Source organism: Drosophila yakuba, chromosome X (assembly GCF_016746365.2).
Source record: "Drosophila yakuba strain Tai18E2 chromosome X, Prin_Dyak_Tai18E2_2.1, whole genome shotgun sequence".
Taxonomy (NCBI): domain Eukaryota; kingdom Metazoa; phylum Arthropoda; class Insecta; order Diptera; family Drosophilidae; genus Drosophila; species Drosophila yakuba.
In genome coordinates, this window is record NC_052526.2 from 2,296,321 (window position 1) to 2,317,879 (window position 21,559).

A 21,559-nucleotide genomic window follows, 5' to 3' on the forward strand; every position below is an offset into this window, starting at 1 on the left:
GCTTTCAGCTTTCTCCGTTTGCCCTGCACTTCGCCTTCCTTTTTGCCGGAAGATGAAAAGCCCGAAAACAAAAGCAGCAGCAATAAACGAAATGTGCAGTCAACAATAGTCCGCCAGTCCACCGAGTTCGGCTCTCTTCCGAGTGTGTTGGTGTCGAAGTACAGTGAGCCCTCGCCAAAGTCGAACTCAGCTATTACACATTTAATTATTCTCAAATTTAAATACAATAATAAAGCTAACTGTCTGTCGTTGCATTTAGCCACTCACCACTGTTCTTTCCTGTGTGTCTGTGTGCGGTCCAACATGTTGTTGTTGCATGCTCGTTGGCGTCGCAACACCAACACCAACACCACCAACACACACACACACACATGCGCATGGACTTGCAATTGTAGTTGTTGGCCGGGTCGCTGTTCAGTTGAGTGACTGATAAGTTCAGTCGGCGTTCGTTTGGCGCCGAGAACGGTTATCGCTTCTAATCGAATTTACCCCCAAAGTTCGTAGCAAATAGCCAGGCAAATATTTGCTGAATACACTTATTCGCGGAATTCGACCGAAAGATGTCTCCTTAAATGGTGTTTTATTGTGTGAGTGTGTGTTTTTTTTTGGAGTGCAACAACCGGCAAGTGAGCTACTTTTGTGGAATTTCATCACCGGATAGCAGACTCCAAGAACCCCAGACGCCAAAAGGTATGCAATGAATTTCGACTGCAGTGGGTAAGCGGCTTTGTAGCTGTTGCTTGTGCCATGCACATAACTATTCTGCCTGGGTGTCCTGCCAACTATATCCTTGTTCAATTATGTAAGGTGGAATTCATGGCTGCAAGGCCAGTTACCAGGCGATAGCCATAGCAGCAGTTCGGAGGCCGAGTTCTGGTGAAAATAATTCTGGAATGCAGTGAACAGCTAGGGTTAAGCTTTATGTAAACACATATGAACAATCGTCCAGTAGTTGAGAGCTATAATAAAGCTAAGAAAGGATATTGTTTGTAAATCAAAAACTCTTTTACCATTTAGATGCTATATAGATTCGAAATTCTATGAATAATGTTCAAATTTAAGCTAACAGTGTACTAAACTAATTTTATTAATTAAATAGAAACTCTTGCGTTTTGATCATATGGTCGAAATGATTTCCAATTAGGCCGCAACTACAATTACGTTTTTGGGTCTATTCATACATTTGTACATACAACATACGTGTTGTGGCAGTCCCCGATAATTGGCGACCTCAGCGAATAACCCTTAATGCCACCCCCTCTTAACCCACTGTGTACATATGTGTGTCATTACTTAACACCTACAAGCAGGCCATTATACTATTACACTATTACAATATCACACAAATACATAGCAACAGCAGAAGTAAGAAGCGGAGGAAGTACGAATAAAAACGCGGAGAAAAATGGTGGTCGACGGCTTTGAACTACCCCCAAATGATTTGAACCTCGCTGAAGAACGATGGGCGAGAGGCCCATATTAGTCATGCCCCACCCGACGACTCACGCCCCCTTTTTGGAGAATAGAACCCCAAGCCGAATGGAACCCCAAACCGAATAGTACCCCAAACCGAAAAGAACACCGCACAGAACTAAGCTCACACCTATACATCGCACCCATTGTTATTGCATGCTAATTCTGTTGCCTCGTTGCCCCACTCGAATTCTCGTTTCGTTCACATTATTGCTTTTGGCTTTTTGCCTTTCAAGAAGTCATTTTCCTGCGACTGCCTGAAAGTGTTCAGTGGATGAGGTGTAATCGCATTTGGCACACAGAGAGAAAAACAACGCTGTGCTTATTTGTCCTCAAGCTAACTATATAGCTTCTCCTTTAACTTTTTTCCTTACTTAATGGTCCTACGAACCGGATTCGATTTTGAAAGATCTCTCAAGGCACATAAGCCATTTGATCGCTGTATTGTGCGCAGTGCAATGGTGCCTGGTCAGCATCGTGGGTGCTCCACTTTTGCGGCTAGACAAAGAAAAGTCACCTGTTCGGTCCAACCACCCACCCTGCGGCCCCTTTTGCAGTTGCCCCAAATTCCCGGCGACAAGTTTCAATGAGTCAGCTCACCTTGGTTACAATGCACAATGTATAATGCATAATAAGAGAGAGCGAGAGAGCAAAATCTGATTCACTGCCAGCAGCAACGAGGTCCTTCCCCAGTTCCTTCCACTCCATATCCTCCATCCTCTGCACTGTCTGTGCCATTGACGCTTATCAAAAGCCACCGATCAAAGGCAGTGTTTTGTTTCCATTTTGCCGTTTCTGCTTCTCGCCTCCACCTGTCTGCCTCAGTTTTCCACCGGCGATAAGCGCTGGTATAGCTCATGGTGAACAGCACAGTGTGCTATAAATTGTAAAGGACCTTAATAACACTTTCGTCCTTACACCAGCAACCAGCAACGTTGCCCCCTCCCGTGGATGTACATATAACAAAAAGGAGAAGTTCCATTTTTTAATTGCATTAAAAATGGTCGCTTGGCTGTCTTCGTTGTCATTCCATTTTCGGCCAGCCATCTACTTTTTTATTGGAAGTCTGGCCATTCTTTTGGCTCAGTGCACACAGCTTGCACGTACATATAACTTATGCACATCCATTGAATATTTTTATTGAATTTAACCACTATCCAACCACCAGCAGTTTGGGTTCAAACGATGAGCAACTTGCTTTCTTTATGCAGTGAAAAAACGCCCTTGTTCAGTTTGCATTATTATGACTTAAATCTAATTTGGTCCCTCGAGTCGCTTATTCAGCAGCTCTCTGTTTTATGATATTTTTGGTATTTAAGCGGGTTAATGAGAAGCGTTACTAGATTGTTTCCTGTGCAGCCGACATTAAATGGCCGTCGCCGTCTTTTGAATGCCAGTTTTTTGGGCTCCCATTGGCCCCCCTTTTTATATTTTTTGTGTGGGCCTCTTCTTGGACAATTTATGAGGTCAATGAAATGCTTTACCCGCCTGCTGAGCGTCTCCCGCCGTTCGCAGTGGGAAATTCTGCCAGCGACGACAACGGCGACGTCGCCCACCGTCTCCAGACCCCCGTTTCCCGTCCCCCGTTCTCCTCACTAAACCCCCCCTTTGCTACGCCACTGGGCCACCAATGTCATTGGGGGCAATGTGTCTACAGGCTTTTGCCATTTTTGCCTATTGCCATGAGCCATTTTCAGCCGGAGTTGCCAATACGTAGAGGGCAAAGGAATTGGGCAAAGGAATCGGAACAATTGGAAAAAAGTCTCGACGAACAACATTTTTAAATGTTTATTAAGCCAAAGCTAACGTACAGGTACCCTTGCTTTAGTAAAAGGATTTTCAGTGCGAGTGAGTGATGAGTAACGAACTTTTATAGTGAATGGATGAGAGATTAAGCTTAAGTATTTGGCTAGTAATGACAATGCATGGATTATTGAAATCGAAGTCTTTTCGGCTATTTGTGCTATAAAGATTTGTAAATGTTTATTTAATGCTCGGCCAGACAAAGTTCTGTTTTCCTACTCCAATTTTCTTTACGCAGTTTTGCCAAAGCATCAAAGTTTCGCTGAAATGGAGAAATCGGGAATGCCAAGAGTGCTGGTTGTGAAGGGACTTACGGAAAGGCTTCGTTAAGCTGCTTGGCAAAGTTATGCTGACATCCTTGTCGCCTTCGCGTCTCCACCTCCTGTTTCTGGCGCTGATTCCATCGATTTTCCATGCTCTATCTGGGGAAGGAATGTCTGTGTTAAAGACCAGCAAGTAGCTTAAAGTAGAGTGGAGCTAAAAGGGCAGCTTCAAAAAAATCTGCAACATGATTTTTTCACATTTCCGTCAAAAAATAATCCGCTTTGTTCCCACAACTTTCAAAATAATGCTCCAAATATGGAATGTTATACCTCTTTGAGCTCGTAATTTAATTCCCAATCGAACTGTGTTTTCAAAAAAAAATTATATTTTGTTCACATTTTTTGCAAATTTTAATGAGGTTACCCCTTACAAAAAATGCGAAAATTTGGGCAAAAAATTATTTTGACAATGTCGGTCAAAAAGTGATTTGGATGGTTAGTATTGGTAATTAGAAGTAAAAAACCGTAATTCTTTTGGATTTCTGACCATTTTTAGCCAAGTTATACAGAAAATGCCAATCGTAAATACTGCATTTTTGCCAAAAATCGTTCCTCTGAATTTTTTTACAAAAAATTATAAGTGTTTTCATCAGAACGTAAGAAGTAATGGATCAAATATGGATTGTTATATCTCGTTGAGCTTGTTATTTAAATCCCAATCGATTTAGATTCAAATTCGAGAATTTTTATTTTATTGACATATTTGTAAAGTTCAAATAAGGCCAAGAAATGTTGTAGAGTATATTGTGTTCGTGGAAATCCTGAATTGGTTTAACCTAAAAGGAGACTTTTAGTGAAAAGTAAAGTAAAGTGCAGTAAATGTAACAAAGTGTTTTGCATATGTGCAGCTAATTGAAACAAATTAAATTTTGTTTAGCTAAATTATGCGAAACTTCGTAGCATGCACGAAATATTGCTGGTTTCCACTAATGCAGAATTCCATTAAGTGGCTTGTAACTAAGGGCCACTTTTGTTGTGGCCTTTTGTTGTGTAGAAAGTGGTAAAAAATACATGCATGTTATTACTGACATTTTGCACTTTCGAGTGCAATTAAATAGTGTTTGTTTTAATAATGGTAAACACTCCATCAAAGAGTGCAATTATTTTCGTTTACAAATTTCCATTACTGTTCGTGTCAATTATGATATTGATTAATGCCATAAAAAAAGTGTACTGCGCAATCAATTAAGGCAATTGTCAATTAACTAGTTTCGTGTTTGCGTTACCATGTCATTTGTGAGTATAATCCTTTCGAAAATCGGGCGATTTATTCATGCACATATACACATACATACATACATATGTACATATAGCCGCAACCAAGTAGTTGGCCTTAGCTTTTCATCGCAACTTGACACTGATGAGTGCGCTCATTTGTATGCATTGCCCCTGGATCTATGGGAAAATTACGAAAAATTGCTGCTAAACGTTTTAAATTTAGAACCGCGCCCCCAGAAGGTCAAATGTGTGGGGGTGGTGGGTGTTGATTCAAGGCCATCGCAGTGGTTTGGGTGGTCGATTGCGGAAAAGGGCGCTGACAAGTTTATTAAAAACTACGTCAACTTTGCACGGAGAGCCGCTTTCACTGAATGGCTTTAATCGTTTTGCCAATCCAATGACAATCTAGCTATAAATATCGCCTTAACCAGTACGCCTAAATGCGGAATACCAAAAATTAGTTACTTCATATGCCCCAGGGGTAAATCCTTTTACCAATTTTATTTATAATTTTTCCACTAAAACAGGGTTTTATAGTGAATTATTTATGGCGACTCCTTCGATTTAAGCCCTTCAAACTTGTGCGCTTGAGCGATTGTCAAACAATTCCCATTGCCATTGTGCGAAATACAGTACGTGTGTCTATCCGCACGTCAATGAAAAATGCACCGAATTTATTTCGACTCTCAACTCCCCAATCAATATGCATCCCCTGCAGGACCTTCCCCGGTACTTTTTTTTCGTCACTGCCCCAATAACCAGAACAAACTGCGGAGTAAAAGTTTCCATGCCCAAGTCGAAAAACGAATAAAAAACTTTATACCAGCCAGCTACAATAATCATGTTTGCATCAGGATATATATATGTGTGTGTGGGTGTGTGCGTGTGTGAGGGAGAGAGTGTGTGTGGTTCAAGGATGCTCGAGTTTCATGTCCTATTTCTCGAGAGTTTTTTTATTTTGATTTTGGACCCAGAAAATCAAGGGAGCAAAGGAAATATTGTCTTTTGTGTATTAAAATGAAAGGTTGCAATTGCTATTGTGTGTCTCGAAAATTCAGAAATAACAGATTGCCAGCCGCCTCAGTTACTTGAAATCACAAAAAATCTGACTCCTCAAAGGATGATGCATTAACTCAAATTGGTTTTTGGTTAAAGTTTTAACACAATTTCAGTCAGACGGATGATGAAGTCATGGTGGCATCAGCAAACTTGTGTGCACAAATGTGTTTATGTTTATGTTGATATTTACTTTGGTCCTTCGTCATCTGAGTGGTACTATTTCGTTTGCTAAACTAAACTAGATGGCATTGAAATGGCATATTTGCTCAACTCAATGAAAATTGGGGTCTTTATGGGGTTACATTTATGGCCTTGTAAATTTAAAGATTATGGCTTACCATAAACTGTGTGCACACATGGGCAGCCCTGTAAATATTCTTAATTAAAGCTGTTGGATCTTTAGATACTGCAACCTATGCAATCTACGTAATCTACGAAGTCCAGGTTAACAATCATAGCGCTGAATATTTAATGGCGAATTTCCGAGAATTACTGTATAACATGGCAACCCTGAATGGCCGCGTCCTTAAATATTCATCAATTGTTGATGTTATTATTTCACTTCCGGTTCGCTAGCGGCTGCCATGCGGTTCAATGAACTCTTGACACGGAAGTGTCCCCTTTCTCTCCCTTTCTCTCACCGCATCCGTCTCGCTCGCTCGCAGTGGCAAATTATTCGCTGGCAATGCAGACACGTATGTATTGCCTCAAATATATGTATGTATTTAGTTTGGCTTATTTCTCCAAATGATTCCCCCATGATTGATGGGGCCCAACGCGCGCAGTAAAGCCCAAGTGATATGTGATTGCAACCGTTTTGCTGTAGTTGATCGTGCAGAGTGCCAAAATGCGATGTTATCTACAAATAAGTAAAACTGAAACTCATTTCATAACTTTCAACGAATTATTTCTCTTTGATACAAATTGTTACGATTTTTGTTATGAAATAAATCGATATAGGATGTAGCATTCATAGAAGGCGTATTTATGAGTTATTATAATAGGAACTGCTTTTTTTCAGTGCGTTATTGTAGCCAAAGGCAATTATGAAAAGCCACACCAAGAGAGAAATCGTGCCAACGGCCTTCTAATGTGTGTCCTTTTTTTCCTCTCTTCCTTAGCCGGTGCTCCATTTTAAGGATATTCCATGCCGATGCCGTGCTGCTGGCTAAATAAATAGCATCGAGGAGCGCCATTGGGCACTAGGCACTAGGAAACGGTTACGGAATGGATGCGCGCCGGCAGAAACGACTTGGCCCAGCGCCAATTGCATCCTTCGAGAAGTCATTCGAGGACAATGCCACGACAAATGCACAACAGTCGCAGCAGCAGCAGCAGGAGCAACAGCATCACCATCACCAGCCCCATAACCATCAGCATCCTGGCCAAGTGGCGGTGAGTCCTTTACCGAAAGCACCCCATAAGAACATTACAGTAAATATCTATATGTATGGTCAACATTACTGCTGCATTCATAATGATAAATGTGTGCCTCATACGCGTGCTTTAAGTGCGTAATGCTGGCAGCATAAATATGATCTATAATATGCGTATTCCTGTTTTTCGTAGACCCTCTCGTAAAAGCCACCCCCGCACGTCGCATGCACATAATGCATGGCTTAAATTAATTAACCAAAACACGAAATCAACTAAGTCGCTCCTGGGCGGCGTAAGCTTGGGCAAAGCTTTCCGCTCTTTAAAAAATATGGGTGTATAACTGGGGGTGGCAATTGGTGGGTGTGGGAGCTCAAAGGTCGGGGGATGTATGCCGCAATCATGCAAATGGCCACTTAAAAGGCAGCCAGGCAGGCCAAACGCTTGCGGCTAATAAACAAAATGAATCTTAAACGACAAAACAGCAGAAACATCGATTACACTGCAAAAAAAAAGAATGAACAATAGTAAATTTGAAAGCTATAGCCAGAAACAGGCGTTGCAGATCGGTGACCCATGAGTTTTACACGCCTTCGAAAATATTGTGGCACCCATCCGCCTTGGATGTGAAGTGCTTTAAATAATGCCATTTTGCCAGTGGCTAATTCATAGCAAATCAACCGAGAGAGATGTTATTCATCTGCCCGCCGCTGTATTCCCCTTTGCAGTCGCACCCACACATTTGCACACATGGCAAGTTGACTCTTGAAGCTTCGCAGGCGCCACAGCTGAGTCCTCAGAGCTTTCCGGCCGCAGGCTCTCTACACCGCTCTGCCCTCCCTCTTCCCATCCACTTTCAGAGAAGCTTTCGAAACGAGAGAGTATGTGAGAGAGGGAGTGGGGGAGAGTGGTGCTAAGAAACAGCGGAAAAGCGAAGACGGCGAAGCTTTCGTCGCATTCCCATTCACATTCACCGTTAGCATACTTTTCGGGGCAGTTCGACGCTGGCGCTGCGTGCGTGCGGTCTAACGGTGAACGGTGCTCCTGCGAGAGAGCGGAATAGCGAGGCAGAGAGAGCGCGTGTGTGTTTGTGTGTGCCAGCCAGACGCCAGACAGAGATAGCATTAGCAGTTAGCTGAAGTGAGCAGCAAAGGAGATAAATCAAAAACGAAAGATAGCAAGCAATCGTATAAGAAAAAAACAGAGCAGAAATCACACTTCTTGCTGCCATTTACCGTTCCACTTTTTTTTTTGTAGTGCAAATTGATGCAAAATTAATAAGGACAACTAATACACACGCACTCGTACACGTGGAGAGGACTTTTTGGGACCGCGGTGAGTGTGTGTGAGTGTTTTTGTGTGTGTGTGAACAATAAACAGAAAGCAAAGCACGCGGCGCTCTCTTATCCAATTCCGCCCACCCCCCTTCCGACCCCCCTTTATTACTCTCTCTCACTTGCTCTCGGTTCCTTAAGTTGCTTTTTATTTAAATTTTAATTAATTTGATCACACATTTGTGCGACAGCCTCTCTGCTGTGCTGACTCTTCTCCCCTTTCTCTCTCTCTCTTCCTCTCAATCTCTTTTGTGTACTCCTTCTGCTCGCCCGGTTCCCTTTTCCTTCCCATTCATGTGCCTAAAATGATGTTACGATGTGTCCCAAAGCACTTGCCCATATTTCCTGCCGCGCCTCCTAAAAAATAAGCAAGAAATATACGGTATTTTCTTTTCTGTACACCACAAAAACAAAAGGCCAACGTTTTTGGTAGAAGGGGGCTACGGCTACGGAGATGTGGGGTTACGGGATGCGTAGAATTTGATAAGACCCAAAGGTCGCCAATTATATCTCATGGAAATCAGAAGGGAGATATATGTTTTGGGTAGTTTTCGAAACTCCCAGAATGATGGATAATTAAGAGCCTTGTCTAGGCTGTATATATGTGCTTTAAAGCAGTCTGGCGATTTGTGAACATAACGAGTTGCTCAGGGGCTTAGAAAGTCCTAATAGAGCTTACAGATTTAAGCGTGTAGCGATGATTCTGCGTTTCTTTGGGGGCTTTCATGGGGGACATTGTGTGCTCCCATTTCGCTTGCTGCACAGCACGCGGTATGCCTTCAATTTCGGAAATTGTTGCATAGCTAGCAGCGTCAACTTTAAATTAATTTGTGGCCCCAAGGTCCCGCAGCGACAATAAGCGATGCCCGTCCTCGATTTCCACCCATTTCCCGCACTCAGGCGCCATCTGTCAATCATACCACCCATATCCAAAGCAAATATACTATATCCATACATACATACATACATACATGCATATATGTATATCCTCTTGCATCTGCATTGCTCTTTAGCACCGCACTCACTTTCACAGTTTGCGTGTGAAAGGATTTCACCTTGAGCGCTTTTAATGCGAGTGCAGCGTCAGTGGAAAAACTGCAGCGGTGATGGAGCAAGTCTGTTGCTCCAGTAAACTTTCGACTCCGCATTTCCATGCCGTCCCCATTTCGAGCAGCTTGAAAACTTAAATCCTGCTAATGGTGTTGGCCAACGACTTTGAGTCCCGGACAAGAAAGGCGACAAATAAAGTCGCTCGGTAGCTAAAAGTTATTAACTCGCACCACCGATTTGTTGCTACTTAAAGGAAATTCAGAGATGGGGAAAAAAGTGACGAGGAGGAAACTGCTACATTAGGAAAGTATTTCCCAATTTCCTGCAGGACTTTGCATTGGCGACAAAAAAGGATCTTGTAAATTTGTGTGGATAAGGGATATTCAGCAAAGAAGTAGTAGATTGATTAACATGATTCCCATGAAGTTGATAGGTGGTAATCAGTGGCCTGATTGATTCGTTATCGGCAAAATGGCCAGATAACAATCTGTCTTCTCGAATTCGAGCTCCTGGCAATTCAGGATGCAGGTCACTGTTTTGTGTCTTGCCCAAAGCAAAACTTCAGTGCAAGGATAAACCAAAAAAAAAATTTAATTATGAGGGGTAACCTCTGGCAAACAATGGCGGCCACATGAAGACAAAGCAAATCATCGTTTCGTTTAAAATTCACATGTGACAATGAGCGAACCAGAATGAATGCGAAACAGAATGAAAATCCGCAGAGGAAACGCCGCGGGCCAGCTCCACATGTAGGACTGTTCGGTGGAAAGTGTGTCAAAAGCGGTTGATTTCAATTTGCGAAATGCAATCCGAGGGTAGATTATAGTGGGTGTTGGCTGTGCCAGTACCCTATCGAAGTGACCCAGCAGTTTTCTATTCAGCAACCCTATTCCCCTGGGTTTTATGCCATCTAATGCGGCTTCTCTTGACATCCCCACGGCAAAACAATTAGATTGTGTGTTTGTTTTTGAATTTCGAGTGCAATGCATATATGTACATACGTTTTCTAAAATTGCATTACTCTACCTGACTCAAAAAGCTTTAAAATCGAAGTGATAAGAGCACATAATATTATCCTTCTTAAAACGTATATATTAATGTCAGGATACTTACGTAGCATGAACTGTTTTGGGTGCCAGTTTGCAGAATTTTGCAACCACAATTTAAGCAAAGCTCCTTTTGCCCAATCTATGTAGTTGCAAAAACAGCACAAACTTGCAACCGAAACTGTGGGCCGTGCTGAACAAACTGTCCCACAAGTTGCAACTATGTGTATTGCAAAACTCACTTTTGGGCAGCTTAAAATTACAGTTTTCACAGTTTTGCAACTATATTGCTTGGTAGCTTTTAATAATTTGTGGTCTAGCAAAGAATGTGGTACAGTTTTTGTTGAAACATTTGAGGCTCCAACTTATTACTCCTTCAATTATGTACTTGTTTATGGTAATAACTTTATTATTATTTTCAGATGATGGAGCAGAGTGTGAGGAATCAGACAACGATGTCGAAGACGACGAATCGCAATAGAACCGCCGGCGGCATTGAAGCACCCAGCATAGCCACTGCATCTGCATCCGCATCCGCATCTGCATTAGCAAATGCAAGTACAGCCGCCTCCGCATCCGCAACATCCGCAGCATCTGCCTCCTCCTCGTCGTCGTCATCGGTTTCATCGGCCACTTGCTCGGCGACGATTGTCCAGGCGAAGCAGCGACCGCCGCCACTGAAAACGGCAACGACAACGGTGACCACCACCTTGGTGAGCAGCAGCGAGGGCGGTCAGCCCATACCACCCACCGCCCACACGGCTGGCGGTCCAGGGGGCGGCCCAGGGGGTGGTGCTAGTGTAGGTGGAAGTTATCGCGGGGCTGCCACCCTGACCACGCCCTCAACGCCCCGCATCGAACTGAGTCGCGCCTCCAGTTCGTCGCATCACGAGGAGGACAGCCGGGAAAGCAGTCCGGAAAATGTATTCGAGCAGGTGGGTCAATGGATAACGTAGCCCATTCTAAGTGTTCTAAATGGGGCATAGGGTATTACATAGAGGTATTCAATTTACTATCTATGATAGGCATATCCTTATCCATGGTCATAAACATTGTAAAGTGAATACCATATGGATACCATATGGGTTTTGATATGAGGAGGCAAAGCATAATCTAATGCTAATTATGTTGTACTTTGCTCTTGTTTGCTTCATTCGCTTCTACCATTCAAACATCAATCAATCAATCAATATATCTTAACCATTCATCGATATGTATATCACCGTCTATATCTGTGTACATCTGTCTCTTTCTCTGTCTGTAACACTCTGTGATGCGCTCGCTACCCCTTGCACACACACGCCCCCTTCCCACACGCCCAAAAAAAAAAAAAAAATACCTATAACCCCTGACCTATAATACGTATACATATACATACATACATACATACATACATACTCGTATATCCTTTAACCAACTCACGAAAAACGCAACCATTTGAAAAACGAAAATCCCGACCGAACCACAAAACGAAACCTGCACACAAATTGGCTGTTGATTTGTTGATTTCGTTTCTGATTTCTGTTTCTGTTTTCTCTTTTCTGTTTTCGACTCTTGCCTCCATTTCCATTTCCTTAAACGCCTTGCATGCTTCTTAACCCCCAACCACATCCTCACCTCACCTCCTCACCTTACCTGACCCACCAAATCGAAAAAATCGAAAAAAAATCGAAAAAACCAAACCAAACAAACTATCGCTCTGACAAAAACGAACTGCTCAACTTGCCTTCTGCCCACTCGATGTGTGTGTGTGTGTGTACTGGCTGGTTTATGTGATTGAACTAATGCTCTGAAGGTCGGCACCGGCACCCTACAGGAAACGATTGGCGTTGGCTTTCGGGAGGATGGCGCTTTGGAGCTGCGCAGCTCCACCGAGGAGCTGTACTTCATGGATCCCGAGCAGAAAAAGGAGGAGCAGGAACGGATCCAGCAGCAGCAGCAGCAGGTGAGCGGCGGCTGGCAAGAAAGCGAGCGAGCGAGCGAGCGATTGCAGCATCGATAACTATCGAAATGCACACGATAAATACACAAGAAACAAAACAATAAAAATGCGATAATAGCAGCGATCAATTAGATAACTAAACTGAATTCGATTACAAACACACGATACCCAACACCAAGTCGACTTTTTAACTGAGTATTTACACGATTAAACACCTACCAGTATGGAAGTCATGGTATAATTTATGATTACGTATGTTCACGGTATCCCACTACTTGAAATGCACACCTTTTCCGCTCTGGAAATGAAATAACGACTCTTTTAAACACATTTGCGCGCTTGAAGTGTGTTCTTTCTTCAAGTAGCTTCGACATTTTCTATTAAACAAGCGGATGCTCTTGACATTGAAGGGGTCGCCAAGGTTCGACGGGGTCGAAGGGGTGGAGGGGGTCGATGGTAGATGGGAGCAACCGCATCGCAAGTTGAATTAATAATGCAAAATTGCATTTGAGTGGCTGGGAAGTGTAGCAGCAGTGGTGCCATCAACGGAAATGGGCAGGCGGATGGACGAGTAAGCACCGAGTGACAGCTGACAAGTGTAACCACCCAGCAACAAAAGCCCAAGTACCCACCCATACCCTAGCCATACCCCACCCACGCCACCACTGCTCCACTGCATCCTCAATTTCCCCAGTTGCGATTGTTTGGCCAAAGTTTATTCCTGCACTCGGGCAAAAGTTTGTGGGAATGGGAATTATTTACCCCCGGTCCAGTTTTTCCCCGGGAGAAATGAGTAACTGTCAGCTGGGCGAAAGCCGTCCAACTTATCAATTGCTGGATAAGTTGGATGAGTTGAAGGCGGAATTGGAGATGGACAAGGAGATGGTGGCGAAGTGAAGTGAGGTCTTCTGGTTAATTGCGAAAAGTTACAATTGATTAGTTGGGCGGGTGACTGCGTTAATTGGGCCCAAGGAATGCTGTAATTATCTGAAGGCCATTGCTAAAGTGCGTATGACGGACTTTCGATACCCAGTACCCTGTGAAAAGTATAGGCTTCTTAGGATAGCAAACGAAGTTAATTAACTCTTTAATTAGCATGTTTATATTCAACAATATTCAAACTACAATAATACTGCATTATGTGGAGTGGCGGTGAAAAATGTGAAAGTCCGGTGCACTGCAGAGCATTCACCACTGGCAACCAAAATGCAAACCCAATTTCCATTTCGCACTTTCTCCCACTTTCGACTGAGGCTCCATCATTCCTTTGTGCTCCACCTCTGTTTGCCTTGGTTGATTGGCAGCCCCCGGTTAGTGAGTCCAGATTGAAGAGTCGCGATTGACGTGGCGTCGAATGGAATCCCATGATTACCAGACGCCAGACGTCCATTTTCTAGCTTTGGTGTGTACACTGCGGGAAATAGTTTTGATAGTTGTGATTCAATTAAATTTGATTATCTGGTAGATTCATTTTATATTTCCGCACTGCACGATCTGATATATGTTTCTATTTCAATGGTCACCTCCACCTACTTTCCTCCCACTTCTTGCCAGTTTAGAGTTCCTCTATAAGATTTTGTAATGTTCTAGTTAGCCCTATACCTAATTTGAGTTTCAAGATCCTCGGACATCTTCACATCAGCGTTTAAAATTCCACGAGATTATGAATCACAATACACTCCATATACATGCTAGGTATTCATCAATCTGAAATGAAGCGCTTTCCATATATTTGCTCTTATTAACATATTATATTTTCCCCTTTCTCGCGCCCCTTTTTTCTTTCGTTTGTTTTCCAGGCCAAGCGCTCATCGCCGCACATCTTCAAGTTCGATGACCACCAGAGTTACCTGCAACAGCACCAGCGCAAGGACTCGGCCAGCTCGGAGGTGGCTGCCCTGCTGTGCATCTCGGGTCGCACCAGCCGCATCTCGAGCGTGGGCAGCCAGGGATCGGCGGTGAGTCGCCTCTCGGCGATATCGGGTGTCTCGCGCTCCCCCTCCCCGCATCGCATGCTCCTGGAGACCTCATTCTGTGGCCCCAAGCCCGTGGAGCTGGCCGGGAGCGGGGGTGCCAGCAATGCCTCCACGGCAGCCAGCTCCGCTCACAGTCAGGCGGACGGAATGCCGGGTGCCGGCACTGTGGCCGCAAATGCGGCACTATTGGAGCAACTGTTGCTAGCCCGCAAACATGATCCCACCCAGGCGGTATTGGCCGAGGGCATCAAGGTGCTGCCCCCCGCACCATCAGGTGCCGCAGCCACCAGCTCAAGTCGCAGCAGGAGCAGGCAGACCAGCTCGCTGGCCAACGGCGAACGCATGGAGAAGGAGCCAAAGGTGAAGCAGTCGATTGGCGCCCAACGCAGGAGCACCAAGAGTCCGGGTCAAATGGTTGTGGGCAAGACGGCCAGCGGCACGGAGTATATAAGGATTAATCTCAGACCGGATCACATGTACAGTGACAAGGGCATTGCATCTAATGAGCGCGTGGTGGAGGCACCCAATCAACTGGCACCGGTCTACTCCAAGCCGGCCTCGTTGAGCCTGCAGGGTGCTCCCATAGAGGAGCATCGTTTGACCCCCACAGCGAGTCCCAAGCCGGGCCGACGCTTGACCAGTCGTTCACCTTCACCCGCCACTGGAGCTGGTGGCGGAGCAGGTGGCTCCGTGTCGCGCAAGAGCTCCTTCAGCTCCCTCTTTCGTTTGGGCAAAGATTCACCGGATTCGCCCAGGGAGACGGCTCGATCGCGTAGCAAAAGCAAAGAACGACCAGCCACTGCATCGGGCGGATTGGGAGGAGGAGGCGGAGCAGGCGGAGGCGGTTCCCAGAATGTAACGCCTAGTAAGCAAAAGTCCGTGCTGGCCATCTTCAAGCCGGGCAAGAGGGGCAGTCAGAGCAGCAAGAGCTCGTCGCCCATAGAGTCCAGTGTTGAGCCCGTGCCACCGCCACCACCACCCGCACCTGGATCGGGGTCAACAAATCGCAGCCGAACCCCCGTGGGATCGCGACCAGGCAGTCGCCTGCGTTACTACGATGAGCCTGTGGAGGGGGTTATCCATATACCGCTGCACACGCCGCCGGAAGAGCGCGAGGCACGCACTCTGCTGCAAGGCATCCAGCAGCTGACCCATGCGGCGCAGGCCAGCATGGATCCCTCGCCGCTGCCCACCCACCGAGCACCGCCCACTTCCGCTCAACCAGTGGCGCCGGGCACCCAAATCACAGCCACCCAATTGGCGGCCGCAGCGGCTGCCTTGCGTCCCGTGACCCAAAGGAGGGTGGCCCAACGACCGGATCTGGATGCCATACAATCGATGCCCAGCCAGGAAGATCCGCCAACGGCGCCTGGCGAGGAGACGATCCTTCAGCAGCCGGAACCGGCCAACTGGAGCCTGGAGGTTCAGCGACACAGTTCGCAGGACTCGCAGGAGACGACGGCCGAATCGGTGGGCTCGGTGGTTAGTGCCCGGGCGGCTAATCTTGCCCAGCAACGGGAGCAGGCAGCCATGCAGCGACTGCCCTCCGTGGAAAGCACACAGAGTGCCTGCGAGCCGAGATTGGTGCACACGGTGGCCACTGTGAATGCTCCCAATCCGGATTCGGAGGCAGCCGCCAAGGAGCGCAGACGTCTGTTGTTCGCCACGCGGTTGGGTTCAGGCAGTCAGGAGCAGCTCTTCTCCACCCAGTTCAGTATTTCGAAGACAGAGAGCCAGTCGAGTCAGCTATCCGAGCAAGTGGAGCACTCTGGCTCTGAAACCGCCGAGGGATTGCAGCGCCAGGCAACTGTGATTCGACGAATGGAAACCGGTCCTCCACCGCCACCGCCAAGAGGCGTCTGCAGTTCGGAGGAGGAGCAGGGCGCCGTCATGTCCGGCTCGGTGGTGATGCGTGCCAAGCGATCCAAGTCGCGTCCCAGCTCGGAGGATGAAGCTGCTCCGACGGCCGCGGCGGATTTGCGCCACTCACGTTACTTGGAGAACTTCGATGTGCGCCGCAAGCTGCACGAGAATCTTACGGAAGCGGAAGTGAGTCGATCGGGTGAAATGCCAGGAAGTCAGGCAACCATACCCAGAAAGCCAAAGCGACAGAGCGTTCCAGAATCAAGACGTAAGTGGTATCCCCAAATCTCTAGAGATTCAAGTTTAATACATTGTTGGTCCCCTTGTAGGTGAAACCCCTAGCTATAGTTCTGGCACTGTCACACCCACCACTCCCACACCAACGCCAGCCACACCGGTGGGTCAGTCCAAGCAGCCACCGACCTCTGCAACTACTCCCACATCCAAAGGAGTTTCAGTGACCACCACACCCGCCACCGCTGCTCACGCTTCCACTTCTTTTACGGGTCCTCCAGACACTTCCTCCATTGAGCCATCAAACACCACCCGCAGGGATCAGCCCAGCACTTCCCATAAGGAGCCACCAACTGGAGCCGCTAGGGAACCTGTAACCACTTTCATTAGGGCGCACGAAAGCACTTCCCATCACGATTCTCTGACCAGTGTATCCTCCCCGCCACCAGAACGTCGTCACTCGCAGTCAACGGATGAGCACGAGCCCGTGGAATCCTCGGAGAGTGAAAGGGACTCGGACATGGCCGGTAGCTCTTCAGTGACTACGGCAGTGCCTGCTGGTGGAGAATCAGGACGACGGCACCACAACTTTCCGCGCAACGTGTGCGTCATAGAGGAGCATGAGAGCACGGGTCTGGTGTCTCAAGAGTCCTTTGAGGACGAGCTGCCCTACATACCCACCACGCTGCCCGAGGAGCGGGCCCAGGGTGTACCTATAATCCCCATGAGAGAACGAGCGAATATGGAGCTGAAGACGTGCCCGGTGGACAGGCCAAGATCCACCACGCCGCTGAATCCATCGCATCTTGAGGAGTACTGCACGGGAATCATGACACCGCAGGAGGCAACACCTGGTGGGTATCAAGAGACCGACGGAGTAGGTGGTGCTAGCACTGGAATTGGAGGCGGTGGACTGGTCGGAACTCCAGTGCGGGGGGAGAAGCTGAGGATCAGTCTACCACGCAAGGAGTCCATCGGCAAGGAACGTATACAGAACTCCAAGTCACCGCGTCGTGTGTCTAACACCAGTGGCAAGTCCTGGTTTGAATTCGCCGAGGAGGGTCTTCGAGCCAATAACAACCTGGAGCGCAAGGATTCCGCCAAACAATTGCTCCCGGTGGTCACACCTCCACCAGCTACTTCTTCTACCCTGGAGGAACCGAAGCCGAAGGCCTCAACCCAACGAAAGCTCTCCGGGCATTGGATCGACTTCGAGAACATACCCGAAAAGAGGAAACCGGCCAAGAGGATCACCACCCTGCCCAAGGAAACGATAACGAGCAGTGTGCCCGTCACGGCCACCACCAGTTCCTCTTCCGCCTGCGGCAGTGGTCATCGTTCCGGCACCGGAACTGGCCACCATCATCATCACCACCACCATCACCAGCAGGCGTCAAAAACGAATACGGAAGGCGGGGATAAGTTGCACTACAACTACGTAAAGCCGGAGGACTGTCAGTGCGAGTGTCACGAGGCGGAGCGCGGCGAATCCTCGCAAGCAACGGCCGGAGCGGGAGATACCAGTACAGAAACGGGCACTGGAACGGGAACGGGAACGGGCAGCGAGTCTCTGGCGTCCGTGGAGCTGCTGCAGCAGGGCGAGGACATGTTGCCACTACTCGAACCCGACACCTCAGCGGAGGGCAGGTGAGTCATCCTAAGAGTTGCAAACTTTAAGTTACTCACCCACTTCGATCTTTGCAGAATTTACGGGGACGAGGAACAGGCGCCTCTAATGCGTCACAGTGGCAAGGGAGTCACCCATCCCAGGGTAAGTTTAAAGCCCATCAATTCGGACTGCCAGAAGCAGACCACTTATGATCCTCACCATTTCAGAGCCAGCACGAGGAGTTTTCTCGTCGGGAGGGCGGCTCCAGTCCTCGCAATCGCAAGTTCCCCGAAAGGAAGTAAGCAGCTATGTTTTGGTTCGCAACGGATCGGTTCTTTCTAGATATTCAGGGTAGCTTAGCCGGTAATATATCTCTATGTAAGTCGAGTCACTAAACTAAGGGCCAGCGTCTCCTCCTGGCCCATATCCTTAATGTACCTCAAGCAGAGTGGTTGTTATGTTATGATCGCTTGTCAATGATGCGTATTCTATGACTCTCGACTCGATTAGCTTAACTCTATATGGAAAACAGAGAGGGGAAATCAAATAATATGAAAAGAAATATATAATTTAAACATACGATTATATTCATACGCGATACTCGGTACTATTTAGCTCATGAATGTACATGGTTAGGGTAATTTTTTTGATAGCAACAATTACAACACATACTCTAACTCTATATAGCAATCCTGACGGACGATCGTTTTCCCTAGAAACTTTTTGCTGGTAATTTTACTATATGTGATCTCGGATAAAGTGTCATGCATGTGTGGCTAAGACACTTTGGACATTCGATCGGATTCTCTAGCTGTAAGTCGGTGTATTTGTGTGTAGTTTGTTAACTAGCTCAGACAAATCCAGGATCCAGAATCCAGAATTCATAATCCAGCATCCAGAATCCAAGGTCCCTAGGATTAGTCACTAATCTCTATCAATATCGCTGTCTGTATCTGTGTCCGATTCTACATAGAGGCGTGCGCATATGTGTGCGTATGTGTGTGTGTTGTGGATGTATATCTCTTTTATAGCACCACTCCTCCCGAGTTCTCCCCATATCTCTAGGAATCTCACAATGAGACACATTGAACGATCTATGAACGAGTTGTAATCGTTTTCAGTTGGTCAAACACAAAAGTTAGCCTGATTCATAGCCTTTAGTTGAGTTCGAAGCGTTAGCTAGTTAGTCAGCCCCGATTTACTGGGTGTGTTGTAAATACATACATATGTAAGTCAAACTAGATTACAGTATTCGATGAAAATTGGTTTTGGCAATTTTTTCCCATTTTTTGCGGACCAAAGAAATGCCGCCAAGAGTTTGTGAACTTTTAAATGGGTTTATTATACATATAGACATATATGAATATTATTATATAGCCAACAAACTGCCAGCACACACACACACACTTGCCATAAGAAAAGTTCCTCCTTTGTTTTTGTTTGGGGGTAACCGGTTCAGTAAATCACTATTTGGTGACCCCGTTACGTATATGCGCTCAAACATCACGATACGAAAAAAACCATCTATAAACTAGCTTCGAGTCCTGCAAGGGAATACCTTTTGAACACTCTCCTACGAATACAAAAACACCATCTAGCTAGCCTTTAAAATTCCTAAATACTTTATTAAACTTAGCGGACAACGGACATTCATTGAATTGAAGCAAAATCAAGCAAATAAAAACTTACATTAAAGCAACTTAAGAGGAACTTATAGGTAAATTATACAATACATAAACAACATTGAAAATGTGCGAAGGGGGTAGAGAATTAATGGGAGCTTGATTCAAAATACTGTGCGAGTTTATCGAATGAATTTCAGAGCCCCATGCATTCCCAACAATGAATAATGAGTAATGGAAACCTTTTTTGTATTTTTTTTTTTAGTAGCAGAAGTGGTGAAGCACAAAATGCACTTGAAACATATACGATATATAGACGTAATGACGAATTCAAACCAGATCTTAACAAATTGTACAATAATTTCCACAATACATTTATGTGAGGAAAATATATATTCATATATTTAGAGATCTAAATGTAAACGCATTTACGCATAAGTTGCATTCCCGTTTCCGAATCTTGTTCTCAATACTTTTCAATTGTTTTCAAAAAGGGAATTTTTTTTGTATTACTTAGACAAGCCACGAAAAAATTGTTGTTACAAATGCATTTACATTACAAAAAGAAGACGAGTTGAGCGTTTAAATAAGCAAAGGAATATGAAGAATTGTTACCAAGATTTATGCATTCATACGAAAAACAAAGTAAAACAGATGGGTTAAGCAAAAGAAAATAAATTAATAAATATATATGTATGCACTTTCATTATTTAACGATTTCATATAGGCGATGAGGATGATTATGCTGAAGAGCAGACAGAACATTAATTGAAAACTATTCATTAAAGTGACAAAAACATATTTAAACAACATGTGTGGTTTTATCTTGTGCCTTGTTTCGGATATTATAGGGGTTTATCGCTTCCCGTTCGCTAGCATGCGACTTGGACATGAGAATTGGACTCTTATCGCAATCTGAGGCTTAAACGGCCCACCGTTTGCAATCGATCATGATTACGGCTATTTAACATGCATACAGGGCTTAGCCGTAAGCCACTGTGCGATTTCAGATAACGACATTTGGGAGGCTACGTCAAATTCTGACGAACTCCTTTCTATTATCTGCATTTTAAACAACTTTCTGGTAAGTTTATACACCTGTATTATTTCACGAGTTCATTTTGTATTCAGAACACTTTAGCGTTGAAGATAATATGCGTTATGTTAAATTTGTTTATTGGCTGTCATTTCGCGTTTAAGCGACACGTGTAAACGTGTTGCACTGAGCGTCGCTCTCCCTGCGCATGCGCACTCTCTTTTTCTTGACGGAGAGTGAGAGCCCCATGCATACACTTGCAAAAAATTTAACGGAAATAGATCAGAGCATAGTGGGTGTGATTAATTCAGTGAATCTTATGTTTCGTTATCAACAAAACGTAACTTACCTAGCACAAAAACATAAAGTAGGCGCATTAAAAATATTAGTTTAATATTTAGTGAAATACCTACATACCTACAAAATGTGATATTTAATTGTTATACAGTGCGTATGAGTGATAAGATTCTAGAATATGTTGTAAGCTCAGTGAATATAAGCTAGTGCAACGATATGTATGAGTAATAAACTTTCAATAAATTGTACGTACGTTAACATACGTATACGAAAAGATACATTCGTTACTCTCTCTACACT

The 21,559-nt window shown here is 45.3% G+C and overlaps 1 protein-coding gene across 5 annotated transcripts; it reads left to right on the forward strand.

Moving 5' to 3' along the window:
• The first annotated feature begins 459 nt into the window (after positions 1 to 459).
• LOC6524021 (pneumococcal serine-rich repeat protein) lies at positions 460 to 20,736 on the forward strand. Of its 5 annotated transcripts, none has more exons than XM_002099857.3 (8): positions 460 to 690; positions 6,998 to 7,271; positions 11,103 to 11,615; positions 12,476 to 12,625; positions 14,422 to 16,729; positions 16,791 to 18,342; positions 18,400 to 18,466; positions 18,532 to 20,736. In XM_002099857.3, exons 2-8 carry the CDS (start codon positions 7,104 to 7,106, stop codon positions 18,604 to 18,606), a joined length of 4,833 nt encoding a protein of 1,610 aa, XP_002099893.1. In that variant the 5' UTR covers positions 460 to 690; positions 6,998 to 7,103; the 3' UTR covers positions 18,607 to 20,736. The 5 variants fall into 5 exon arrangements, with proteins under 5 accessions (XP_002099893.1, XP_039232347.1, XP_039232349.1 ...); XM_039376413.1 differs by having other exon boundaries at positions 12,497 to 12,625; XM_039376421.1 differs by lacking the exons at positions 460 to 690; positions 6,998 to 7,271 and adding exons at positions 8,234 to 8,390; positions 8,508 to 8,595.
• Positions 20,737 to 21,559: the final 823 nt, after the last annotated feature.